The sequence below is a fragment of the Cyprinodon tularosa genome, unplaced genomic scaffold (genome assembly GCF_016077235.1).
Source record: "Cyprinodon tularosa strain WSP-4 unplaced genomic scaffold, ASM1607723v1 ctg50, whole genome shotgun sequence".
Lineage (NCBI taxonomy): Eukaryota > Metazoa > Chordata > Actinopteri > Cyprinodontiformes > Cyprinodontidae > Cyprinodon > Cyprinodon tularosa.
In genome coordinates this window covers 1,363,638-1,386,685 of record NW_024039230.1, presented here as the reverse complement: position 1 = coordinate 1,386,685, position 23,048 = coordinate 1,363,638, and the positions used below count along the sequence as shown (strand labels likewise).

The following is a 23,048-nucleotide window of genomic DNA, read 5'->3' as shown; positions in this document are numbered from 1 at the left end:
ACGTTTTCTTTGCACGGTGAGCAGAATGGTTGAGTAGGTAAATATGGCCAAAACTTACTGTTTAAAGGCCAATTTATGCTTCTGACACATAGCTTCTGCAACCGTCAAATTTATCTCTGTGCACGACCACACCCCCCGCACAGAGGTTCTGCAACCATCGTCGCGCACCTAAAAAAAATCCTGACTATGCGTCGGATGGTTGCAAACCCACGCAGACCTCAAGCAGAAGTGCGCAGACAAAAAACAGCTGTGATTGGTCCTTGGTATGCCTTTCCGGCTGTCTGTGTGGTCCTCCTTCTCGATTCGGTGCCGGGGCGTGCCATTTTTAAAAACCGAGGAACAACTACAATGGTCAACTACGAGGAAAGGTCAATTAGTCTTTTTGCCAACTCCATTAACAGAACCTGTTCCTATTTGATGTAGATCCATCTCCGTGACCATGATATCTTGCAGAAACGCCATTGTTGTTTTGGAAGATAAACACTTCGCCGGCGCCGTCGAAGTTCTCGTGACCATCCGCCAAAGTTCTCGCGAGTTCTCGAACAGGCTCCCCCTTGCGCGTTTGGCGGGAAACTGCTGTGCATCCCTAGAAATTCCAGACCGATGGTGCAGAAGCATACCAGAAAAACTGGTTCACGACCAGACCCAAGCGATATTTGATGTGTGCGATTGCAGAAGTATAGTCTGCCCTTTAGTTGTATGAAGGGTAGCAGAGTCTGTATGACAGACAATATCCACCTGTCCTACCATCACAATGGGGAACATGAAGCTCGCTAAACTCTTCTGGGACTTTATCTATGAGACTGCAGCTGACAATACAGTTAACATAACTGCACTTAATGAGATGTTGATATGAACAATTGAACTGGATATGGACGTAGGCTCAACAGGCCAGTGGCAGATGGAACAGCCTGCTAGGCAGGCTTGGACAGGAGGAAGATGGCAAAACAGTCTGGTGGTAGACTGAACAGCCTGCTTAGAGGCAGAGGGAGTCCTAGTCATGACTGGAGTAAAAAGCTGATCAGAATCAATTTAGGGGAGGGCAAACAAAGGAGATGTAAGGTAAGAGATGCACACAAGCACTGGAACTACCTCATGCAGGCAAAGAGACAATCTGGCACAGCCTGACTGGGAGAAGCGAGCATATAATATTCCAAATAATGAAAAATAATATGCAAAATATCAACTGAGAGGTATAAGGTTGATTTATATGGAGACGGGTGTATTTGCTCACCCTATTTAACAGAGTGGACAGGACCAGAGAGTGTCAAGCAGCCAGTCACTCCCGAAACAGCAAAACAGAGCTGAGCTGCATGACACTTTAATTGGGATAAAGTAGTTTGGTTTGATAAGTCTAAGTTTGAGCTTTGCGTGAATGATTGGAGTAATATAAAAATATTGTTTAGGAAAGGTGAAGATCTGTTGTGACGTGTTCCTCATCCCACAAAATAGGAACTTTGTTCAAGTGTGTAGCACCATAAACTATACGAGGTATCTGAATGTTTGAAATAAATAGTTGTTTGACTTAACCAAGATTGTTTGATTCTGAGTAGTCTAATTATTTTTCTTGTCCAAGTCCTGTTGGAGAAAATTTGCTTTAAAAGAGGTTAAATAATAAAATAATGATAGAAAAAAGAGGACTTTATTCAGGTTAAGAGATAAAACCCACATCTTCTTATTGTAATCTTTTGGACAAGTTGTGGAACTATGAAGCAACCAAAAAAAAGATGTGAGACTAGAAGGTTTTATAAATAAATTGCATAATAGCTTAGTACTTAAAAAAGGGTTTTAAAGCTTATGTTACACGAAACAACACTTAAGTGTATTTCAAAATACACAGAAATCTTATATTTATTTCCATTTTACTTGTTATGGATAATTTAACTCCTGTCAAACATAAGCCTCCTTGAGTTGTTCAACCAGAACACACCAACAACATCAGTCCCAAACTTGTTCTGTACTTTTCCTGCTGAATTTATTGATTTTTTCAGTGCAAACTGAGCAAAATTCATGTTAACTAGATCATCACCATTTTGATTCTATTATACATTTCATAATGCACATTCCTAGTCTCTAACATTCACAGAATAGGAATTTCTTATTGGATAATGGTCCAAAATATAAGAATTAAGAGATGAATCCATCATGTTTTTAGACCTAAACCTTATCGGTAAAACAAAGGAGCAACCAGTGATACCATGGCTGAATATCTATAAAGCTGATGCTCAAAACAAGTTGAGGAAGAATGCTAAAAAGGAGTAAACGTCCTTGGAGCGCTGATAGCATTTTTTTTTTGTGAGCATATTTTAAATGAGAGCATCAACAGCACAGATCAAACTAAAAATATTTGTTCTCCAGCTAGAATTTAAAATAAATTACAACTGTTTTCTATTCTGACATGCATGTTCTGTAGACATATGTCCACACTTCTGAATGTCCATCCTGCTTCATAAGGAAAAGCCATTGCTTTTTCTTCTCTGCAAAAAGAGATCTGATGTGTGGTGTTAAATGGGTGAGATGTAGGACAGTGTAATTAACGCCAGTCTTTTAGCGAGCCCCGCCTCACTCAGCTGGGAGTGCCCGATATAGTACTCATTAATTCCTATTTGTGCGTAATGAGAGGGTCATGTTGGATGTAATGAATGACTCTTTTATTTGGGTGAAAGCTGCAGGGCAGCATCCTCTCCTGGCTAACAGTCTCATAAACACCTTTTAGCTGCTCTCATTAGCCTCTCTGAGTGAGAACCAATCATATGGACAGTTAGAACAAAATTATCATGGAAAAAGTACATTGGTTAAACATTTAAGGACAATTTGTATTTCAAGATGCGTGAATTTTCTAATTATAGCATCTGTGGTTTAGATTACAAAATATAAGTGGGGTATCCTAACATTTGCCAGTATTTGTATTTATTGTAGTGCACAACCAAATTAAGACACATGATTGAGAATTAACCATAATAATACACATCAACCTGATTGTTTCAGAATCAGAAATACTTTAATAATCTCAGAGGGATATTACAGACTTTTTCAGAATGACAGGTTTTTCCTGCCTTCTCAGAAATGTCAGTTGATAATGTGATTGATCTCCACGCCTTTTTTGCTGTTTAGTATCGTTTTCAAATAACAGATTGTTTGAAAAATCCATCGGGGCTGTTTCCAAATGCAGATTAAATGCAGCACACTTGCAATAAAAGCTGGCCGCTGAACATCATCCTAATTAACGACTCTTACGAGGAAAGATTAAACTAAAAATACAGCCACTCAGCCAACAAAGACATGCACACAAGTGAAAGCTGAGCATTTGGATATGAGACTGCACTGTAGTGCAGATTTCTGATTTATAAATAATTATGTCCATGAAGTAACTCAGTCCAAAGCGTACCATATTCAGCTTTAATTCCTTTTACTTAATTAGATTATATCAGCGTTCTCAAAGATCTTTGAGGAATGTATACGGCTTTGTCTAACAGGCATTATTAAATCTAAAATCTATTAGTGTGTGTGTGGCTTTCATGCCTCACTGTTGTAGACAGTAAGAGTACGTGAGTTCATAATCCAGTTATATTTAACTGCTTAGTGGTGTGTGCCATTGTCTGTTACTTGATAGCCAAGTTCTGTGAAGGGATTTTAAATAATGTATTCCATCTTATCTACACTCAGAAAAACAGCAGACGATGCAGATATGATTTTAGAATAATGTAAAAGAATTTTAACAGATTATAAAGTAGCTAAAAAAAACCAAGTCTAATGGAGATCCATAAAGGTGTGATACTAGTCCATTTGAGATATTTGACCCTTTTCTCTTCTAGAGATGTGTGATAAAGATCAATTTTGAGAATAAATAAAAAAAAAGAATTTGAATACCCAACAGAAAGGACACTGTCTTATTTTGGGAGCAGAACTTCACTTTCCCCCTTTATTGGAACCCTTGCCACCTACCTTCCTAAATGAAGGCAGGTGGCAAAATCTATTGGAATATTGTTTAAAATAAAAGATTGAATAGATATTTAAGGCCTGCATATTATATATTTCTCTTTGGTTATGCCTTATTTGTCTTATTGTTCAGAAGTATGGGGAAATACAAATAAAACAATTATTAATAAGTTAGTTAAGTTGCAAAAAAAAGCTATAAGGCTTATTAATAAGGTGGGATACCGTGAACCAACTGATAAACTCTTCATTCAAAGCAACACAAGACATTGTTTATATAAAAATACTGATAATAATGCATAGAGCAGTGAAAAAAAAGTCGTCCTTCTGGTATTCAGAAATGATTTAAGTTAAGAGAGAATAAATATCATTTGCGAGGTTTGTTTATATTTGAATGTGCTAAAGAAAAGAGACAGATAAAGTCTAGATGTGTTTCGGTTATTGGTGTGAAAATGTGGAATGAATTGAATGATGATTTAAAGTTATGTCCTTTCTTGGTGAATTTTAAAAGGGCTTTAAAATGTAAAATGATAAAATCCTATGTTATGTAGATTTGAATATTTATATACGCAGTAAAGAACCTGGTAGGTTGTAAGTATAAAACAGGGTAGGCAATAATAAGATTTGCTTCAGCCTATTCCTTTTTTTTGGTAAATTGTTGGTTTTGTTTTGATTGATATTATTGTTTTGTTGTTTGATGTTGGATTATTTGCTAAAAAAATAAAGTGAAAGTGAAAGTGAAGTGAAAATCAACTGTGTTCACCAGACATACAGCTAGTCCATATGTCCAGAAAGCTACGCTGTGTTTTTATGAGTTATTCTCAGTCTATTTGAATCTCTGTAAAGTCGTGTAAATTTCTGTCTCTCATGTTCTGGTCAGGATTTTGAGTCCAGCCATAAAGTCCTTCTTTATTCATTGTAGATCTTATTGCTTCTCTTTATGCAGTATCAGCTTTCATCAGGTCGTCCTATGGATATCTTACATTAACACCACTCCTTCTTTTTATCATCCCTCAGGCACATGATGTACTTAATTTCAAGGTTCAGGTTTGCAGATGTTCCACAGCTTCAACACTTTTTCATCTTTTGTGGAAACTTATTTGTCTTTACCATAGTTGTAACTTACCTTAAATGCTATGGGGGGTGTTTTTATATGTTTTATAGCTAATGCACAGGCATCATGGGTTTGATTAAGTACACAGTTTTATGGTTAGAAAACTATATTTCTGAGACCCTAATCTCCTGTTCATATAAGGTCACTCTTTTTTACTGTGCTGCTATAGCTGCTTCGCATTTGATGTCGGACATGACATTTTAGAAGGCCTGTAAAGTCTAACTACTGCAGCCAGATGCTAAAACTGAAGAATCACTACTTCTCAGAACCCACGCAGTCAATCAAAACTTTGTTAGCTGAGCATTTCTGCCCCTGCAGGCATTTCCCCCTCTTCTAAAACCAGATTCTTCGGCGTGAGCATGTCAAGATGGATAGAAACTCTGTTTATTGGTTTAGCATTTTTGAAGACCTGATGTATGGTGCAGTGTGAGTAACACTGTAACTCTTGGGCCTAGAAAGGCTGGCTTTGGCCCCAGTCAGCAAAAATCTTTCTACTGGCAGGAGAGTCAGGCACTGATCGCAATCTGCTATTTAGCTAGAATCTAGACTCAGCTTTCATAAACTGAAAAAGAGAAAGGGGAGGGGGTTAAAGCGAGCAGAAGGTGCTTGAGCGTCACGCTCATCGCAAACATCATTAGTCAAAGGGCCTCTCAAAGCTTCTCTTGATGGATGGATTGTGCATTCAAGTTAAGGCCGCTCAGAAGGTTTGGCACTCTCCTTTTTTCACTTGACTGGAAATTTTATTTAAGAAAAAAAATTATGTGATTTATCCATAGAAACAAATAGACTCCACAGCCATTAGTTACAAAAATAAGGCACAAAAATAAATTAGTAAAAAAGAAAAAAAAAGAGACGATCAAACTTTTGATGTGATATTTGTCCGACCTGACAGCAGATTTGCCTTTTCTTCTCACACCAAAAGAAAGCACCACAAAAGCCTCTGAGTTCTGCTTCATTTGACCCTGTGTAAAGCATATGTCCGACCATCCTGCTCGTATTCTGCCTAGAAGATGGACTGCCTTAAGGGTCAAAGACAGCGTCCCTGCCCACTTGAGTGTGTTACAAAGCCTTCAAACAAAATCACTTGTCAGGGGTCTCTCCTTTTCGGGTCCGTCTCTATTTCTCCTCAACCCTTTGTCACTTCAAACAAGTTGCTCTGATGTTTAAGACACATTTTTCTAATGTTTTACACTCCATATAATCTGCTGTGTTTTTCAAAGACCATTTTACTGGTTGACGTAACTGATGGCCCTAAGGCCCTACAGAGGTCAACTCAGTAGAAAGGCCTTGGTTTCTGTCACTATGGTGATGGCAAGAACACATCAGCACACTCACAGCTACCTTCTCATAAATGCACACACACACACGCTCACACAATAATAACAGCTACAATGCCTCAGAGTCCATGTCAGATTCTAAAGGGATCTTTTTATAAATAAGCATATAAATGATAATGCCAGTAAGTCTCTGAATAGAGTATTTTTAGAGTCTGGTACTGATGGTACACAATATAAAGTAATTAAATAAAACCAGAAATATTACTCTAGTTGTTTTGTGGTTTGGCATGGACATTAGAATCAAGGTTTTAAAAATGTTCCATCACATCACTCCCAGCATGTAAAGCCCTTTTAATGAATGCCAGAGAAGTTGCAACAGGAAGTGGAGTTTTCTCCTACTGCATGGAGCCTATAGCAACACATCACTGCTCTAACCAACATTTTACCATCAGATTCGTCAGGCTAATAGAAGGTTACTACAGTTCCCTCTCCCTTGCAAGAAAAAAACGCTCTTTTTGGAAATATCAATGATTAAAATACTGATAAATTAGAGCAGATGACCATACCAAGACAATCTACTATTTAAACCAGTGAGTATTATAGTGTTAACTCTAAATGAGGCAAAAATATATATCATCATGCAACAACTGCATGAGAAGTACAGCTAAATCTAATGCTCTTTATTCTGCTTTTATTCCATCAGGTGTATATATCAGAATCAAAATAATATTTTATAACCAGTAAGTATCCACTTGCCTGCTCTTGTTCCATACTACCAGGTTGGCAGGCCCGCTAATGCTAATTTGTCTGTTAAGAAGAAAAGCAGCAAACACTGTGTGGCTTTTGGGCATGTATTGTTTTTTTTTCTAGCTTATTTAACATTTATTTTAACCCTGTATTTTTTTTTTTTCGGAGTTGTCTTTGAATTTTCAGACAAATGGAATAAAACAAACGCATATTTATAAGTTATTTTAAGTAAATTAGATCATTTATTTGCATCAATTTTGATTGATTTTTCTTTATCATCCTTTATAGATAGGTCAGATTTGCGTACAACAGGGATTTTAAGAACCGTAATTTCAAAGATGATGCAGAGGTCTCAGAAACTCTTGTGTTAAATGAGTATATAGCACTTGATGCAGGCTGCTCTTCTCATAAATTCACCTATGTGAATCGCCGTTGAATGCATCATATGAACCAGTGCCACTTTGTGTCTGAGCCGTCTATAAACATGAGTAGGGCTGAAAAAATTTACCAAATTAATAATTTATAGGATTATTGAAATGATCATAAAATAGTTTTAGTAATCAATTAGTCCTTAACTGGAGTAAAAAGACTCTAAAACATGGCTTTAGCTGACATGCAACCCACTTAGAACAGCAATTATACCAAAATTGTAAAAAAAAACCACAAAAAAAAAACCTAGGTAAACAAAAAAAGGAAATCTCTTAGTCCGTCAACATGCTCTATCCAGAACTCCTCTCGGCAAAATTTTTTTCCTCGTTTAAATTCTGTATAAAATCTTCTTTTACAAATTTTGCTATGATATTATTAATTGATTAATTGAAAAATAGTCAGATTAATTACTTAATGTGACTACTTAGTGAGAATGATTAATAAAAATAAAGAGATTACTAGCAAAATTATCATTATTTGCAGCCCTAAACACGAGAGCTGAGCTAAAAGTTGTTGGCAGTCAATAAAATAGATATGAGACTTGAACAGAAATATTTTGGTTCTCTGATGTAGGATTTAATTTAGACGAGTAAATTTGGCATTTTCTTTTATATGTAAATCCATGACTTCTCAATCTGCTGGCCCAAAGTGGTCAGCTATCAGATTTTTATAACACAGAGGGAGACTTTTTACTTTTACAATCCTCACATTGTTGCCAGTTGTTTTCAGCAGCGCCCCTAGTGGCTCAAAGTTGAACAGTGTTATTTTAAAGGAAAAGTCTGGTCAGCAAATAATAATCAATGGATGACTATTGTTACCTAAAATGAATACGCTTGCGGTGATTTAATAAGTTTAGCGTTACTCAGTGAGAAAGTAAAAATAATACTTTTTGTCACGATCACTAAGTCTGGGAGCGGCCATTTATGCCCAGATATAGTAACACCTCACTCCTGACACTTCCAGCAGTGACGTCACGGTGCGGTAAGCCTAGCGCAATTCTCCCCGCTCTACAAGCAAAATCAATGGGAACTATTATATAAAAATGCAATTACCAACAATTATTTTACATTTTGAGAGGACTTCACCATTGAAATTCATGAGAACTGTTGCTAAAGTAACAATGCCCACGTGCATGGCAGTTGGATGTTGTAATACATCACCTAAAAGTGAAAAAAATTTAGTTATTTCACCTTTCCAATTCATGATCCTCCAGTTTGTCTCGGATTGCCAACATGAAGAGGGAGGATTTGCCATTGAACTTCTGGCCAGAGAGAAAATACGTAATATGTAGCCAACATTTCTAAGAAGAATGTTTTCAAGATAACGACTGATAATAGCACGTATTGACAAACACCAGATACAGCACTGGGACTTGCTCAACAGCCGATACCGCACCGTGATTTCACAAACAGGTAGGTGGCAGTGTTGTTTGACAAACATGGATGTCTCCATTAAGGCACATTCAAATGAAAATTACTCTTAATTAAAAACACTTATCATTTATTGAACACTATGTAATAAATGTAGCAGAATAAAAAATAGGGTATGCAAATAAAAAAATGTTTTATGTGCCATCAAATTTTAGAGAACATTGTTGTGTAACTTCTATGTCTTCTTCATTCCTTTTGATAAATCATAAATGGTACTGCTATAAAATCTGTAATACAATCCTTACTTGGAAGTGTTGACAATCATCCTTCTTTTTGCCTTCAGTCACTCACATGCGCACAGTGAACACCTACACACATACATCATCAACCAATCTCTCATATTGGAAGCAGAGCAAACTTAATTTTAGATATTTCTCAATTTAGAACCTTCTTTAATCACGTGACAGCAGCCGGATGGGAGAAAATACACCTACGTTTACAAGCACATCTTTTTTGTAACTGTGGTGTGATATTAGGAAAAAGTGTCTTTGGTCAGAGTGTACTTCTTTCCCAGATACTATAGTTGTTTCACTGCTGAAAAGTGCAAGGTAACTGTGGTAGAAAGAAGCACAGACACATAAACCACTTGCTGAGAGTGGAAATGGCCTTGACAGGATCACAGCTCCCTTGTTGTTTATATCAGTAAGCACAAGCTATCCATTACCCAAAGCAAGGTGGCTGATGCCTTTTTTTCCCACTGGCGGTCAAAGTGATATTGGTTTCCTGTATTAAGGGGGAGAGGAAGATACAGGCAGCTGTGAATTTGGTAAACTCTCACTCCCAAGGCCATTGAAATCAGGTGTTGGGGCAGCTGAGCGGAAACAGTGGAAAACGTCCACATTGGCAACATTCTGCTCATTGAGGTCAAGTTATGGAGGAATGTTGCCTGTTGAAATCATCCAAGAATGTTGATTGTTAGAGGACTAAATCAGTAGGTCAGTTCGTTGATAATATTTAAAATAATCTCAATCAAGATGGATTAAATATCTTTTCATTAAAGTAGATGGTGGTATTCCACCAAAAACATCTGAAAGATGGCTAAAGCTAGATAGATTGTTCCAAGATTGTTTCTCATACATCTGTCACACTATTGACTATCTGCAACATGAAAAATGACCAAGTATATATACAGTACTTTCAAAATCAATCTGGTCCTGTGAAGGAAAACTTTTGGTTGCTTTGTTTAATCCTGAGTTAATTTTGATTTTTCAAATTATATTGGACCAACGGGTTCCAGTTTATGAGCCACACTCACCCTATTAAATATGTTGGATTTACTTAATTCAGTAGTGGACATTATATGCACACAGAGCTTTTGCTTGAGCAGCAATCTACAGTGTTGGGTTAATTCAAGATTAATCAGTCCCCTTACATAAATACAGCTCAATTCTGCTCCAGAGTATTTCATCAAGTAAAACAGAAAAGTCTGGTTTGATTCTGTGACCTCTGGATATCTCATATAGTGTGACCTATCTGCCTAGTTCTTGTTCTTAACTTCTGTGGATTTTCTACATATAATGATACATTGGCTCCTGTGTTGTGTGAAATTGCTTTTTTTTAAAATGTTTCACTGATTTATTTATGCTTTCATATTGTACGGATATGTTTATTGGCTAACAGACCAGTTGATAGAACACATTCTTGTTTGGCAAACAGACAACCTATATGAACCCACAGTGTCTGCTGTGTGATCAGGAAACAAATAACTTCAGAGAACTAAATTTCTCACATCAGAAACATTTTGATAAGGTCTTGCACATCTGTTCCTTAACTTTAAAGATCAATCTGTCTCTCAGTTTTTCCAGATAAAACTGCTCATGCCTCATTTTCAACTTTAGGATACCTGCTATTGTTTTGATGTTGACAGCTGATATTCACACAATATTATTATGTTCCCTAGGTATATGAAATGATCAAATTAAATCACAAGATATGGTTAGATGGATCCACGTGTTTTGTCTTCAGTCATGGTATCTAAACAATATTATGTTCTATTTGAAATAAAGATATCATTCTTAAGGCATCTCTATAGTTATGCTGCTATAGGCTTGGACTGCTGGAGGACATAGGGACCCCTTTTCATCATTCTGCATTCTATCTCTATTGTCCCATTCTGCAGTATTTTTTAGTTTGACCTCTAACTTTATGCTCCCTGCTTTGTCTCATCATATTAGCCTCATCTGGTCTGTTGCTGTTTGGTTGTGATATAATCGCGGGGAGAAATATCAGCTGTGCTGCTGCCATTAACCTTGCTTTATAGATGTTGGAGCTTGGCCTGCTTTCAGTGTAGTTCTGTTTATTTTACTGTGACTAGCAGAATTGGCTTGGAGCTCATCCACCTGGACGAGGCCACCTGTGGAGCAGGATGACAGTTACCTTTTGTATCTCCGCTTTTTTTCTGTTTGTCTGCTTCTGTCTCCTTGAACACTAGTCAACCTCAGCAGATGGCCGCTCACATTGAGCCTGGTTCTGCTTGAGGTTTCTTCCTGTTAAAAGGGAGTTTTCCTCTCCACTGTCGCTACAAGCTGGCTTGGTGTGAGGAATTGCTGTCGAGTCAACGAGTCGATGCAGTCAGCTGGTTCTCCTTAAATAGAAAACTTTGAACCAATCTGACTGGATGATCGGGTTGATATTCCTCAGAGATGATTTGTCATGATTTGGCTCTATATAAATAAACGGAATTGAATTGGGCAGATGAAACAATGATTTTAAAGTAACTTAAGATGCTTAAATAGATGTATAGATATTTATCCAAGAGTTGGATAAGTCCAACAACAAACACCATTTCTTAAAACAACATCATGTTGAGTTTGCAGGTGCGTGGCATACTAGGTATAATGGAACTGTAATTGTTCTTCCCTCTCGTAAATAAGAACAGATTGCCGTCAGTTTGTGACTTAAACTGAAACTGAAGCAGCAAGGCTAATATCTAAAGATTGATAACATGCCCTCCTTTCAATAGTTAAAAAAAAAACATTGGAATGTGTTTTGGCCAAAATCTGGCATGACCTAAAACAGTCTTTGCATCCATAAATGTTTGAGGTAAAAAATGGCAGCAGTTTTATTTATTTATTTTTTTTGATTTTCTATAATCCCAGAGGGAAATTACTTCTCTGCATTTAACCCATCCCCTTGGTGAGCCCTGAGCTGCCATTGTGTGGCGCCCGGGGAGCAAGTCTTGCTCAGGGACTCAGAGTGGCAGTCTGTGGGAGTGGGGGATCAAACTCACAACCTCAGGATTCAAAGCCCTATGCCCTAACCACTAGGCCGCCACCCCCCCCCCCCAAATTTTCTGGAATGCTCTTTGGCTCCGTCTTTCTGAAGTTGCAGTGGAATACATGTGTAGAACTGCAGTTTTAGATACACAAACGTTCTCTGGATGCAACATTGTGTGAAATCCAAAACCCTTGATTTTTTTAGTGTTTACCTCATTTTTAGTTACTCATCTGTTACTATGTTGGTCAATTCTGGCCTAAAAAATCTCCTCGGGTACCTTTGGTCTCACATGGCATCATCTTAAGCATTCAGTCGGGTGTTGATAAGTTTTTAAAACATTCTGATAGCCAGAGAAGACCTAAGTTTTGTGGAGTGCTAACTTTTAGTGCTGCAGAATCTTTTTCCAAACATCAATACCTTCAAAGCTACTTGGCCATTGTGTAATCAGAGACAGCTATTCTGTGAAGCTTTACATCATGTTGCACTGTGTGCAGCAACAATCTTCCCATTGTGTTATTCCGTGTTGAATGAGTGACACATTGTTATAGGATAGAAATGTGATCGAATAGACAGATGCTTGTTGGTGTTAAGATACAGTCCTGACTCGAGGTGTTAGTGAGCTGCCCCAGGCTGCCCTCCAGCCAGCCTCCACTTGGAACGCTATCATCACTCTAGCTCTCTCCACGAACGAAAACACCACCTTAGCTTGCCTGTGTGTTTGTTTACCTATCCTGCCTCTGCAGAGGGACGGAAATGTTTATGCCGATCGTGTTGTAAAATAGACCAAGCTGAATTTGGCAGAAAGAGAGGTACGCAGGTTCCCCGTGTCCTCTGATTCACCTCAGGACGTGGCCAGGGTCAGTGGGACATCTGTGGTCAGCACTGGGCTCATAGAGGTGAACTGTGAGGACAGCTACTGTCATCGAGGGGTAAATAGAAGTAAAAAAGGGGCTGATTTGTGCTAACATAAGCCAAACGATAAAGGACTGAGGTCTGGCAAAAGCCGAGCTTGACCAGTAAACAAGCAGTGGGGTTCCTGAATGGCCTGGGGATCAGCCTGAGGCTAAACCTGAAGGCCTCTCTCAGCACTCTGTTTTAAACAGAAGATCATATGTGCACATGATTGGCCATGCAGCCACACATGCACAAGGTTTCAGTGAGAGGGCGCTCTGCTGCAAACAACCAGACAGAATCAGATACAAAAAAATAAGCAATGAGATATAAGGGGGGAAAAAAATAGAAAAATAGCATTGGCATGTAGTTCTTTTCTGTAGTCTAAAGTGATCAACGAGATAGTTTGCATACAATGGAATATTTATATGATTTTCTTTGCAGTTCTTGATTATTTAAAAGGGAATATATTTGTTTTTTTTTGTTTGGTCACTTAACTGCCGTATGATCCATTGTCATCCAGGCCTCAAAAGCCTCCTAAACTCAACAACTGTCTTCTCCGTTAACAGCAGACAATTGCTCTGACCTTAAACCAGCAGACAACATGGCTCCCTAACACTTCTTTGGTGCTAGAAATTTCACTAAGGATCTCAAGCATAACGGATTATTCGTCTTGAAGGCTCCTATGCTTTGATTCCCAAACAATAGGCAAAATTACTTCCATCTAAAACGAAAACTTTAGACCATTGACAGCAGTTACATCTTTTGCAGGAGGAGGTTAATATACAGGTGCTGGTCATAAAATTAGAATATCATGAAAAAGTAGATTGATTTCAGTAATTCCATTTAAAAAGTGAAACTTGTATATTATATTCATACATTACATACAAACTCATATATTTCAGATGTTTATTTTGTTTAATTTTGATGATTACAAATGACAACAAATGAAAATCTCAAATTCATCATATCAGAAAATTAGAATATTGTGAAAAGGTTCAAAATTGATGGCCCCTGGTGCCACACTCTAATCAGCTAATTAACTCAAACCACCTGCAAAAGCCTTTAAATGGTCTTTCAGTCTAGTTCTATAGGCTACACAATCATGGGGAAGACTGCTGACTTGACAGTTGTCCAAAAGACGACCATCGACACCTTGCACAAGGAGGGCAAGACACAAAAGGTCATCGCTAAAGAGGCTGGCTGTTCACAGAGCTCAGTGTCCAAGCACATTAATAGAGAGGCGAAGGGAAGGAAAAGATGTGGTCGAAAAAAGTGTACAAGCAAGAGAGATAACCGCACCCTGGAGAGGATTGTGAAACAAAACCCCTTCAAAAATGTGGGGGAGATTCACAAAGAGTGGACTGCAGCTGGAGTGAGTGCTTCAAGAACCACCACACACAGACGTATGAAAGACATGGGTTTCTGCTGTCGCATTCCTTGTGTCAAGCCACTCTTGAACCACAGACAGCGTCAGAAGCGTCTTGCCTGGGCTAAAGAGAAACAGGACTGGACTGCTGGTGAGTGGTCCAAAGTCATGTTCTCTGATGAAAGTAAATTTTGCATTTCCTTTGGAAATCAAGGTCCCAGAGTCTGGAGGAAAAGAAGAGAGGCACTTCATCCACGTTGCTTGAAGTCCAGTGTAAAGTTTCCACAGTCAGTGATGGTTTGGGGTGCCATGTCATCTGCTGGTGTTGGTCCATTGTGTTTTCTGAGGTCCAGGGTCAACGCAGCCACATACCAGGAAGTTTTAGAGCACTTCATGCTTCCTGCAGCTGACCAACTTTTTGGAGATGCAGATTTCATTTTCCAACAGGACTTGGCACCTGCACACAGTGCCAAAGCTACCAGTACCTGGTTGAAGGACCATGGTATCCCTGTTCTTAATTGGCCAGCAAACTCTCCTGACCTTAACCCCATAGAAAATCTATGGGGTATTGTGAAGAAGAAGATGCAATACACCAGACCCAACAATTCAGAAGAGCTAAAAGCCACTATTAGAGCAACCTGGGCTATCATAACACCTGAGCAGTGCCACAGACTGATCGACTCCATGCCACGCCGCATTGCTGCAGTAATACAGGCCAAAGGAGGCCCAACTAAATACTGAGTGCTGTACATGCTCATACTTTTCATGTTCATACTTTTCAGTTGGCCAACATTTCTATAAATCCTTTGTTTTTATTGGTCTTCAGTAATATTCTAATTTTCTGATATGATGAATTTGAGATTTTCATTTGTTGTCATTTGTAATCATCAAAATTAAACAAAATAAACATCTGAAATATATGAGTTTGTATGTAATGTATGAATATAATATACAAGTTTCACTTTTTAAATGGAATTACTGAAATCAATCTACTTTTTCATGATATTCTAATTTTATGACCAGCACCTGTAGGGAGTACAAAATATTTTTTTATTTTTCCCGGAGATTCCCAATTCATTTGTGGCTACAAAATACTCTCAAGCCTAGAGCTGTTGTTGTCCTTTTACTAAATTTTTTTGATCAAAATGTTTGGCTGAAGGACTTTGTGGGATGTGACTGCTTCTTGGACATTTTCTTTTTAGCATTAGCTGTCAGCTATAAATATCAACATTTCCAAAGACTCAACAAACTGTTAGATATAAGAGACTGAGTTAAATTCCTGAAAAATAGGAATCTTTTTGATTATTTTTAAAGTTATTAAAATAAATCTCCGGGGTGTTCTGACAAATGGATGGACATCAAATAATTGAATGACAGCGGATTCCTGCAGATCCTGAGATCAACAGCATATCTTAATCAGAGTTTATACAGGAATGAGTAACTCTAATTTAATGCTTTTTAATGCTAGGAATCATTTTAATGCCATTAAAAAGTAACCGTCAACAGGCTGCAGCCATGTCACGAATTGCTTTTTTTTCAGCAAAATTCATTGAAATTTGCATTTTACCCATTCTCTAGATTTTTCTCCGCCTTGAGCTTCTCTTCCGAACATACTGTATGGCTTTACGATCAACCAGCAGCAATTCTGCGCAAATATATCGCAATATAATATATCTGACAAAATTGTTTTTATTAACTTTTTTTAAAGCATTATAAATGCCACAATAATCACATTTAATGAATTTTAATGCCAATTAAGGCCTTAATTCAAAAAATAATAAGTTAATGATTTTTAATGATCTGCGGAAACTCTGTTAATCTTTGGTAGCAATATAGAAAAAAGTTGAGGGTAGTAAAACTTTTTTTCAGCACTGTTCAGAAGTGTACACACAGTCAGTTATTGAAGAAGTGACATTTTATCTTTATACTGGATCATGACAGAACCTTGCTTGGAACCATCCCTCGCCGCTGTTTTTATAGAAATCCTATACCCCACCTTCTACCTGCTATATTTTTTCTAATCCTTCCTTTTCTTTTCATACATCTTGTTGGTAAGTTAACTTTGAAATGAGTTGAAACATGCTCGGAATCACAACAGAGCAGGTTTCATATCAACAGCGAATCACTCTGCTCTGCTCCGCCGCGTTCCAAGGTAAACGCTGATGGGGCGTTACAAAGGCAGCACGGAAATTTGATGTCTACCAGCTGGGGCTGTGATACAGTCTGAATGCACTTTGCGGTACTTTCTCAGCACGTCACTCATCCTAGGAGGACAGAGTTTGATCCAAAGCGAACAACACAGTTTGCAGAGGGAGTACAGCCGGCCCTGCCTCCTCCTGGTCACTGTAATCTTTGGTGTCTCCTCCGAGTCGGGTGTAATCATTCACACACCGCTACGTGTTTTGACACCTGTCCTGCGGGGTGCACAGGGAAGTAAGCATATTACCCGTCTCCTTTGGAAACACGCACGCAGACAATCAAAGCCATAGTCACATGAATTAAGACAGACAGGTAGATTGTCAGAAAAGGATTAAGAAAAGGTGACGAGAAAGAAATGAAGGTTCTCTCATATTGTAGTTTTTTTGAAAGGTAGGTTGGATGACTGGGAAGGGGAGTCATGGTTAATGGGAAGAAATGAACATGCTTGACTGGTGGATGTGACAGGAAGAGACTGTTCTTAACAAGGCGTCAGAGTCAGTCACAGTTACAGATCCATCACTTCTCAGAGGTTCTGCTGAGGGGGGAGGCATTTAAGGATATTCAGAGAGGGAGAAAATGTGTGACGGGTAAAGAGGAAGAGGGATTCGACTGCAGCTGACAGCGCTGCATTTAATTTGGGCTGCCAGATCCTTTTTCGTTTGACTCCCTCTCTACCAGCTTAGAGGCTGCAGAAGACTCAGAGGCGAAGGTTTGCCAGGATGTCTCTGATTAGCAGTGATGTGCCACGTCACACTCTAAGCTGGCCTGTAATTCATGTTCAACAGGGGGATACTCACACATTACACCGTGCTGTGCAGGACGCGATTAATTGACTCACACTCTAATATTGGGTGTAATTTGCCCATCCTCTGATGTGAAACTGACTTTATACTAGACTTACTGTATGCTGCGTCCCGAGGATGTTATAATTGAGTCTCAGCTTCAAGCTGTGTAATTCTACTCTGAGAATAGAAGCTCAAGGGTTCTTCCAATCACTTCAGGTTGTGTTTCTACCTAATTCCATGCATTTAATCATCCTGGGTGATATTAATTAAACATGATAGCTCCTTTTTTTATTGGATGTAAGACCTTATTTATGTGTCCGTTGTTTTACTTTGAGACTGCTGCTCATTATGAGACTGCTTAATCATTTATATTCTTATGTCTTGTTATTCTCAGACCATGCTTTTCCTGGCTACAGTGGAGGAGGAAGGCCAAGAGGAGGAAGGAAGGAGAGAGATGGCAGAAACGCTGCTGTCTGCTCTGACAGACAGGCACCAGCAGAGGCAGACATGGAGAGACAGGTAAGACCGTGTACCTCAATTTTTATCCCCGACTCTTTTCTCTAAGCAAAGGTTTAGAAAGGTAAACAACCCTGTCTAAGTATTGACGTAGACCATCATTCACAGATATAAGTGTCCGACCAGGAAACAGTCAAATTCCATGTGGGAAAGACAGACATTTTCTAGGAATGGCACATGGAAAGGTTGCATGGACTCCTTATAATATAAGGACCCTGTAAAAAAAATCTGCTGATTCATTATCTAGAGTAGATCTTTCTATGGATTGATGAATAGAAATTGGTTGATCAAAAATAGGCCTAAAATGTAAAAAAATGTGAAAGGTTTCCATTTTCCTTTTTCGATACTTTATAGTTAAAGCAAATAAAATCATGACGATATTGCTTGTTAGTAACGCTGGGTATTGATTCAAATTTCAAAAATCGATTGGTTTAGATCCGATCTTAAATTGTATTGCTGGCATTAAAGGAAAAGACCGGTCAGGAAGGAATAACCAATGGGTCACGATCTATACTTAAAAATAATACGTTCGCCGTGATTTAATGAAGTCAGTGTAATCAGTAAAAAAATTAAAACAATTTTTCGTCAGGATCACTGAGTCTTGGAGCGGCCATTTTTGCCCAAATATAGTAACATCTCACTCATGACATCTTCCAGCAGTGACGTCAAGGTGCGATAAGCCTAGTGCCATTCTCCCCACTTTACAGGCAAAGTCAATGGGAACTACTAGAAACATCTGCAATCAACAACAATTATTTAAGATTTTGTGAGGACTTCACCATTGAAAATTATTAGAGCTATAGTTAAACTGACGTGCATTGCATTTGGATGTTGTAATACATTGGGTAAAAGTGAAAAAAATAAATGAGTTACCTTACCTTTCCAATTGTCCAACCAGACTTTTCTTTTAAAAACATGTTCAGAATCTTGTTACTGTGTATTATATATTGTATATTGACAATTTAATGTTTAAAATCATAAACTGAGAAGAAAAATATGAAAAAAATATATGAAGTGAACACAGGAGAACAGTGCGACAATGAAAACGACAACCATGATAACCAATGATAACCAGAACACAAGAATGCACTGAAAATTGACCTGAAGTCTGATGTGAATACCCCAATTCCAAAGTACAAATCTAAGTACTGGTGCTTTGAAATTTTAAGCTTGTTTTGCTCTGGTTTGCCTCAAGTAAACACATTACCATAACTAATTTACTGTCTTTGGCAACAATAATCAAAACCCAGAGTGTGAGTATTCTTTAGGCATTCAGTTCCCAATAACTGACGCAATTTTTATTTAAAAACATAATTGAGTGCTTAAGAAGAAACAAAACACGCAGCCCAGTTCATCCTATAGTGAGCAATTCTGTTTAGTTCACACACATTCATCTGTGATCATCGTATTACATCATCATCAGAAAAAAATCCCATCACTTCCAGGTTGATTCATCAAAGGTTCCTTCTGAAGAGCTTAGTGTGAATTCCTAGGCGTGGTCGCCGTGTGTTTCGTGGCGCTCAGGCCTGGCAGCTATCACAGCCACACGTATGTCTCAGATAGGACCACTCACTTCCTTCCCTGCTGATAAAACCAGAAAGCAAAGGGATTAGAGTGCTGGCCATTCATTTAGATAAGGAAGGGCCCCATGCATGCCCCACAGTATTATTTTAGCTGTTCATTTTCTCAGTCACCCTCTACCTCAATGCCAGCAAGGACATACACAAATACTGTGATAGATTTTCTCTTCAACGCTTTCATTCACCTAGACCTTAGATTAATCAAAGGTCAAGAGTTTCAGTCCAAATATAAGCACCATATTTCAATTAAAGCCTATGGCAAAAGCACTAATATCTAATAGACTTTTAACCTAATAAAATAATGTGTGGTTTACACAATTTTAAATGAATAAGGATATCAAAAGTGGTGTTGTAGTCAAGACCCCACAAACTAAGAACAAGGAGAACCGAGACGAGGCCGAGACATTTAGATGCCTAGATTGAGATCAAGGCCCAGACCATAGGAGGTCTTGGACTCAGGCTCTAAAGGTCTTGGTCATGTCTTGGTCTCAGGTCTTGGTCTTTGTGGGCATATTTAGTAACTAAAGTGTTTGTGGACATTAGTTGTACAAAAGTTCTCAGTTGGATTGAGGTCTGGATCTGACTGGGCCTTTCAAATACATGTACCACAAAATTTGTAACCACACAGAAAGATTGTTGCAGAAAAACATGGCGAACAAACACTATATGTAGTTAGATCGGTCTCAATTTTCACAAATACAGATCCACACATGCACAAAACGATTTACATAAGTACAAAAAAATCCACACACAAACAGTACAGGATCCAAACACGCAGAGCACCATTCACGCAAGCACACAAGATCCACACATGCACAGAACACGATTCACCAAAGTATTTCTTCTACGTAAAAATTATAAATGAAATTACGAAAAATCTGTGGTCTTTAAACTTCACTGCATTTGTGTGTGGATTTCTTTAAACTGCCCTGACGACCATTGATGCACAAATGTATTTTTTAAGCAGGGATGGTAAGCCAATCACAAGAAAGTGCTCCACGTGAGATGAATTACCCCTAGATCCCACATCCTCTTCTCTGCCAAAGTCCATTCCAGACCGTCTACGCAAAGCAGAGCCTACAGTCTCCACAGCTCCTCCCGTCTTCCTCCGCTCTGACTTCCTTGGAGCTCGAGGAGAGCATGCTCTATATGATTATTTAATTCATATGAGAAAAACATGCAGTAATAGACGCTTCATTTAATATGACATTATTAAATCTCACCATCAGCATCAATCACACATAATTCTGCCGAAACATTTTCTTTTCATTGTGGATCTTTGTAATAATACAATAATAATACAAAATTGGTTTGTTCTCTATCTCCAAACTCAGCATCTCTTCACCCATGCCTGCAATAAGAAGTTTCTTTTGAAGTTGTGAGAGGAGCTCCTGGAAGGACTTGATTTGATTAAACTTTTAAGCCTCCCGGTCTAAAATATTTTGATTGGAGATGAGAAATCTGCTTCCTGTTATGTTGAAGTACCAATAATTTAAATAAAGGGTCTTAGTTGTTGGGAATATATATAAGAATTATGCTCGGAGTGGAGCTATAAATAGGTCGGCTTCTTATTTTGACGGTGAAGGACGGAGAAGACGTACGTGGACAGTGACGTTTGAAGGAGTTACGGTGGATGTCAAACTACTCTTATCGATTAAAATGAGTGTGCAAGTGCTCAGCACAAAATACGTGAGCTAGGCAGAGAGGTGCGGATACGAAGGATGTGGGATCTGGGGGTCCTCCTACGTGGAGTACTTTTTTGTGATTGGCTTATAGCTTTGTGATTGGAGGCAAACTATCCCTGCTTAAAAAATGCATTTGTGTATTGAGGCACAGTCTCACAAATCCATACACAAATGCAGTGAAGTTAAAGACCACTGGTACCTTCAAATTTAATTTATAATTGTTTATGAACCATAAATGCTTTGGTGAATCTTGTTCTGTCCACGTGTTGATCTTGTGTGAATCGTTCTGTGCGTGTATATGAATCGCATATGTGTATTGGTGAAAATTAAGACTGATCTAGCTCCATACTCCTACCAGCGGGGGAAACATCTAGTGATCATGTAATTTAGCCCATAGGTACCCCCTCTGTCAACCTATTGTGAAAGCCAGCCAGATTAGGGGATAGGACTCACAGAGTATTAAAGCTGTAGACGTTGTGACAGACGGCTCATCTTCTGTGTGGACTGAACATGCGTCAAGCATAACCCAGCCCTTCCTTGGACTCAAAAAATGTTTTTTAATTTAAATAAAGACAGGTCCACATGTAACAACCAATATGACTGTTCTTTTAGTAAACCGTTTTTTGGGTGAAGGCTTCATAAAGTAGTGTATTTAAAGAGTTTGGCTAATATATTTATGTCAAGAAGCCAATTTGGAGTCACAGTTGATAAGTAGCTGCTAACTCGCTTTGTATTTAGTGGGATGATGCTCATGCTGATTTTCTTCTTACCAACCTTTATCACCAGCTTCTTTTGCAACAGTAAAGAATCCCCACAGCATGATGATGTCACCACAATATTTTGCGTTTGGGAATGGTGTATTTCAGGTGGATATTTGCATCATATACATTTTTCATGTAGCAACAAGCCCAGTTTATGTCTTTCCTGACTGAAAGAGCTTCTTGCACATGTTTCCTGTCTTTTCTATATGACTTATAAACTTTTATGTCTTTTCTTTTAAAAACTGATTTTTTTTTATAGGTTTCTTTAGAGGCAAGAGGTTGAAAACAAACAGCAGTGTTGGATCATTGGCACTTGGGCCATTTATTATTTTCATTTCACTTCATCACTTTGAGCTGTTTTTTGTTGGTCAAAATTCAAATTTTCCAGAGACTGCGTACGGTCCCATCTCTGTGTTCTATTTTTTCCATGTTGCTCCTTCTTTTGCTAAGCCGTCTCCTCTATGTGACCCTTTGCTCCATCCTATCCAGATGAGCCTTGTAAACAGCCTGTTTCCAGACACCTTACTCTGCTGTGTCGACGCCCAGAGCCTCACAGCTCTGATGAGGGTCCTCCTCTGATAGTGCATTCCAACTGCATGTGCTGAAAGCTAGAAACCATCCTACCATCAGCACCATGACCCCCGCCACCCACAAAGCGCCGTTACCACCTACTGACTGTTTCTAACTCTAGAATCTAAGATCCAGACAGCGGACATCACAGAGCAGGACAGGAAATGCTCAGTGCTCGTCTGCGGGACAGACGGACGTTTACCCTATCGGCGGTGGAAGACTGATGAGATTAGTTTTGGTTTGGGGGGGGGACTCATGCACAATGTGTTTGAACTCTGGCTTCTTCTGATACCCTCTCCTCCCTTTAAGCATTTTCAGTGTTTGTTCTCAGCCTTCACTATCCTCTTATAAAAAACAGGGGTCGTCCTGTCAAGTGGTTGTCAACAGATAGCATTTGTGCTAACCTAACCAGATGGCTATGCGCTATGTTAAGTGAGATGCACTGGTGCTGATTAAACGTTACCTTTTTAGGGGTTAAGGTTTGTGTTACGGTTTCTTTGGGCCAAAAGATGAGCAAAAACTCTAGCTTATGGAGTAGAAGGA

General features: G+C 38.6%; 1 protein-coding gene across 1 annotated transcript in view; it reads left to right on the top strand.

The window, feature by feature from the left end:
- fto (FTO alpha-ketoglutarate dependent dioxygenase) overlaps positions 1-23,048 on the top strand; it is a 182,233-nt gene that overhangs the window by 66,299 nt on the left and 92,886 nt on the right. The window contains exon 8 of the mRNA XM_038302975.1: positions 17,788-17,912. Within this exon, the coding sequence (XP_038158903.1) occupies positions 17,788-17,912 (125 nt within the window). The remainder of the gene's footprint in view (positions 1-17,787; positions 17,913-23,048) is intronic.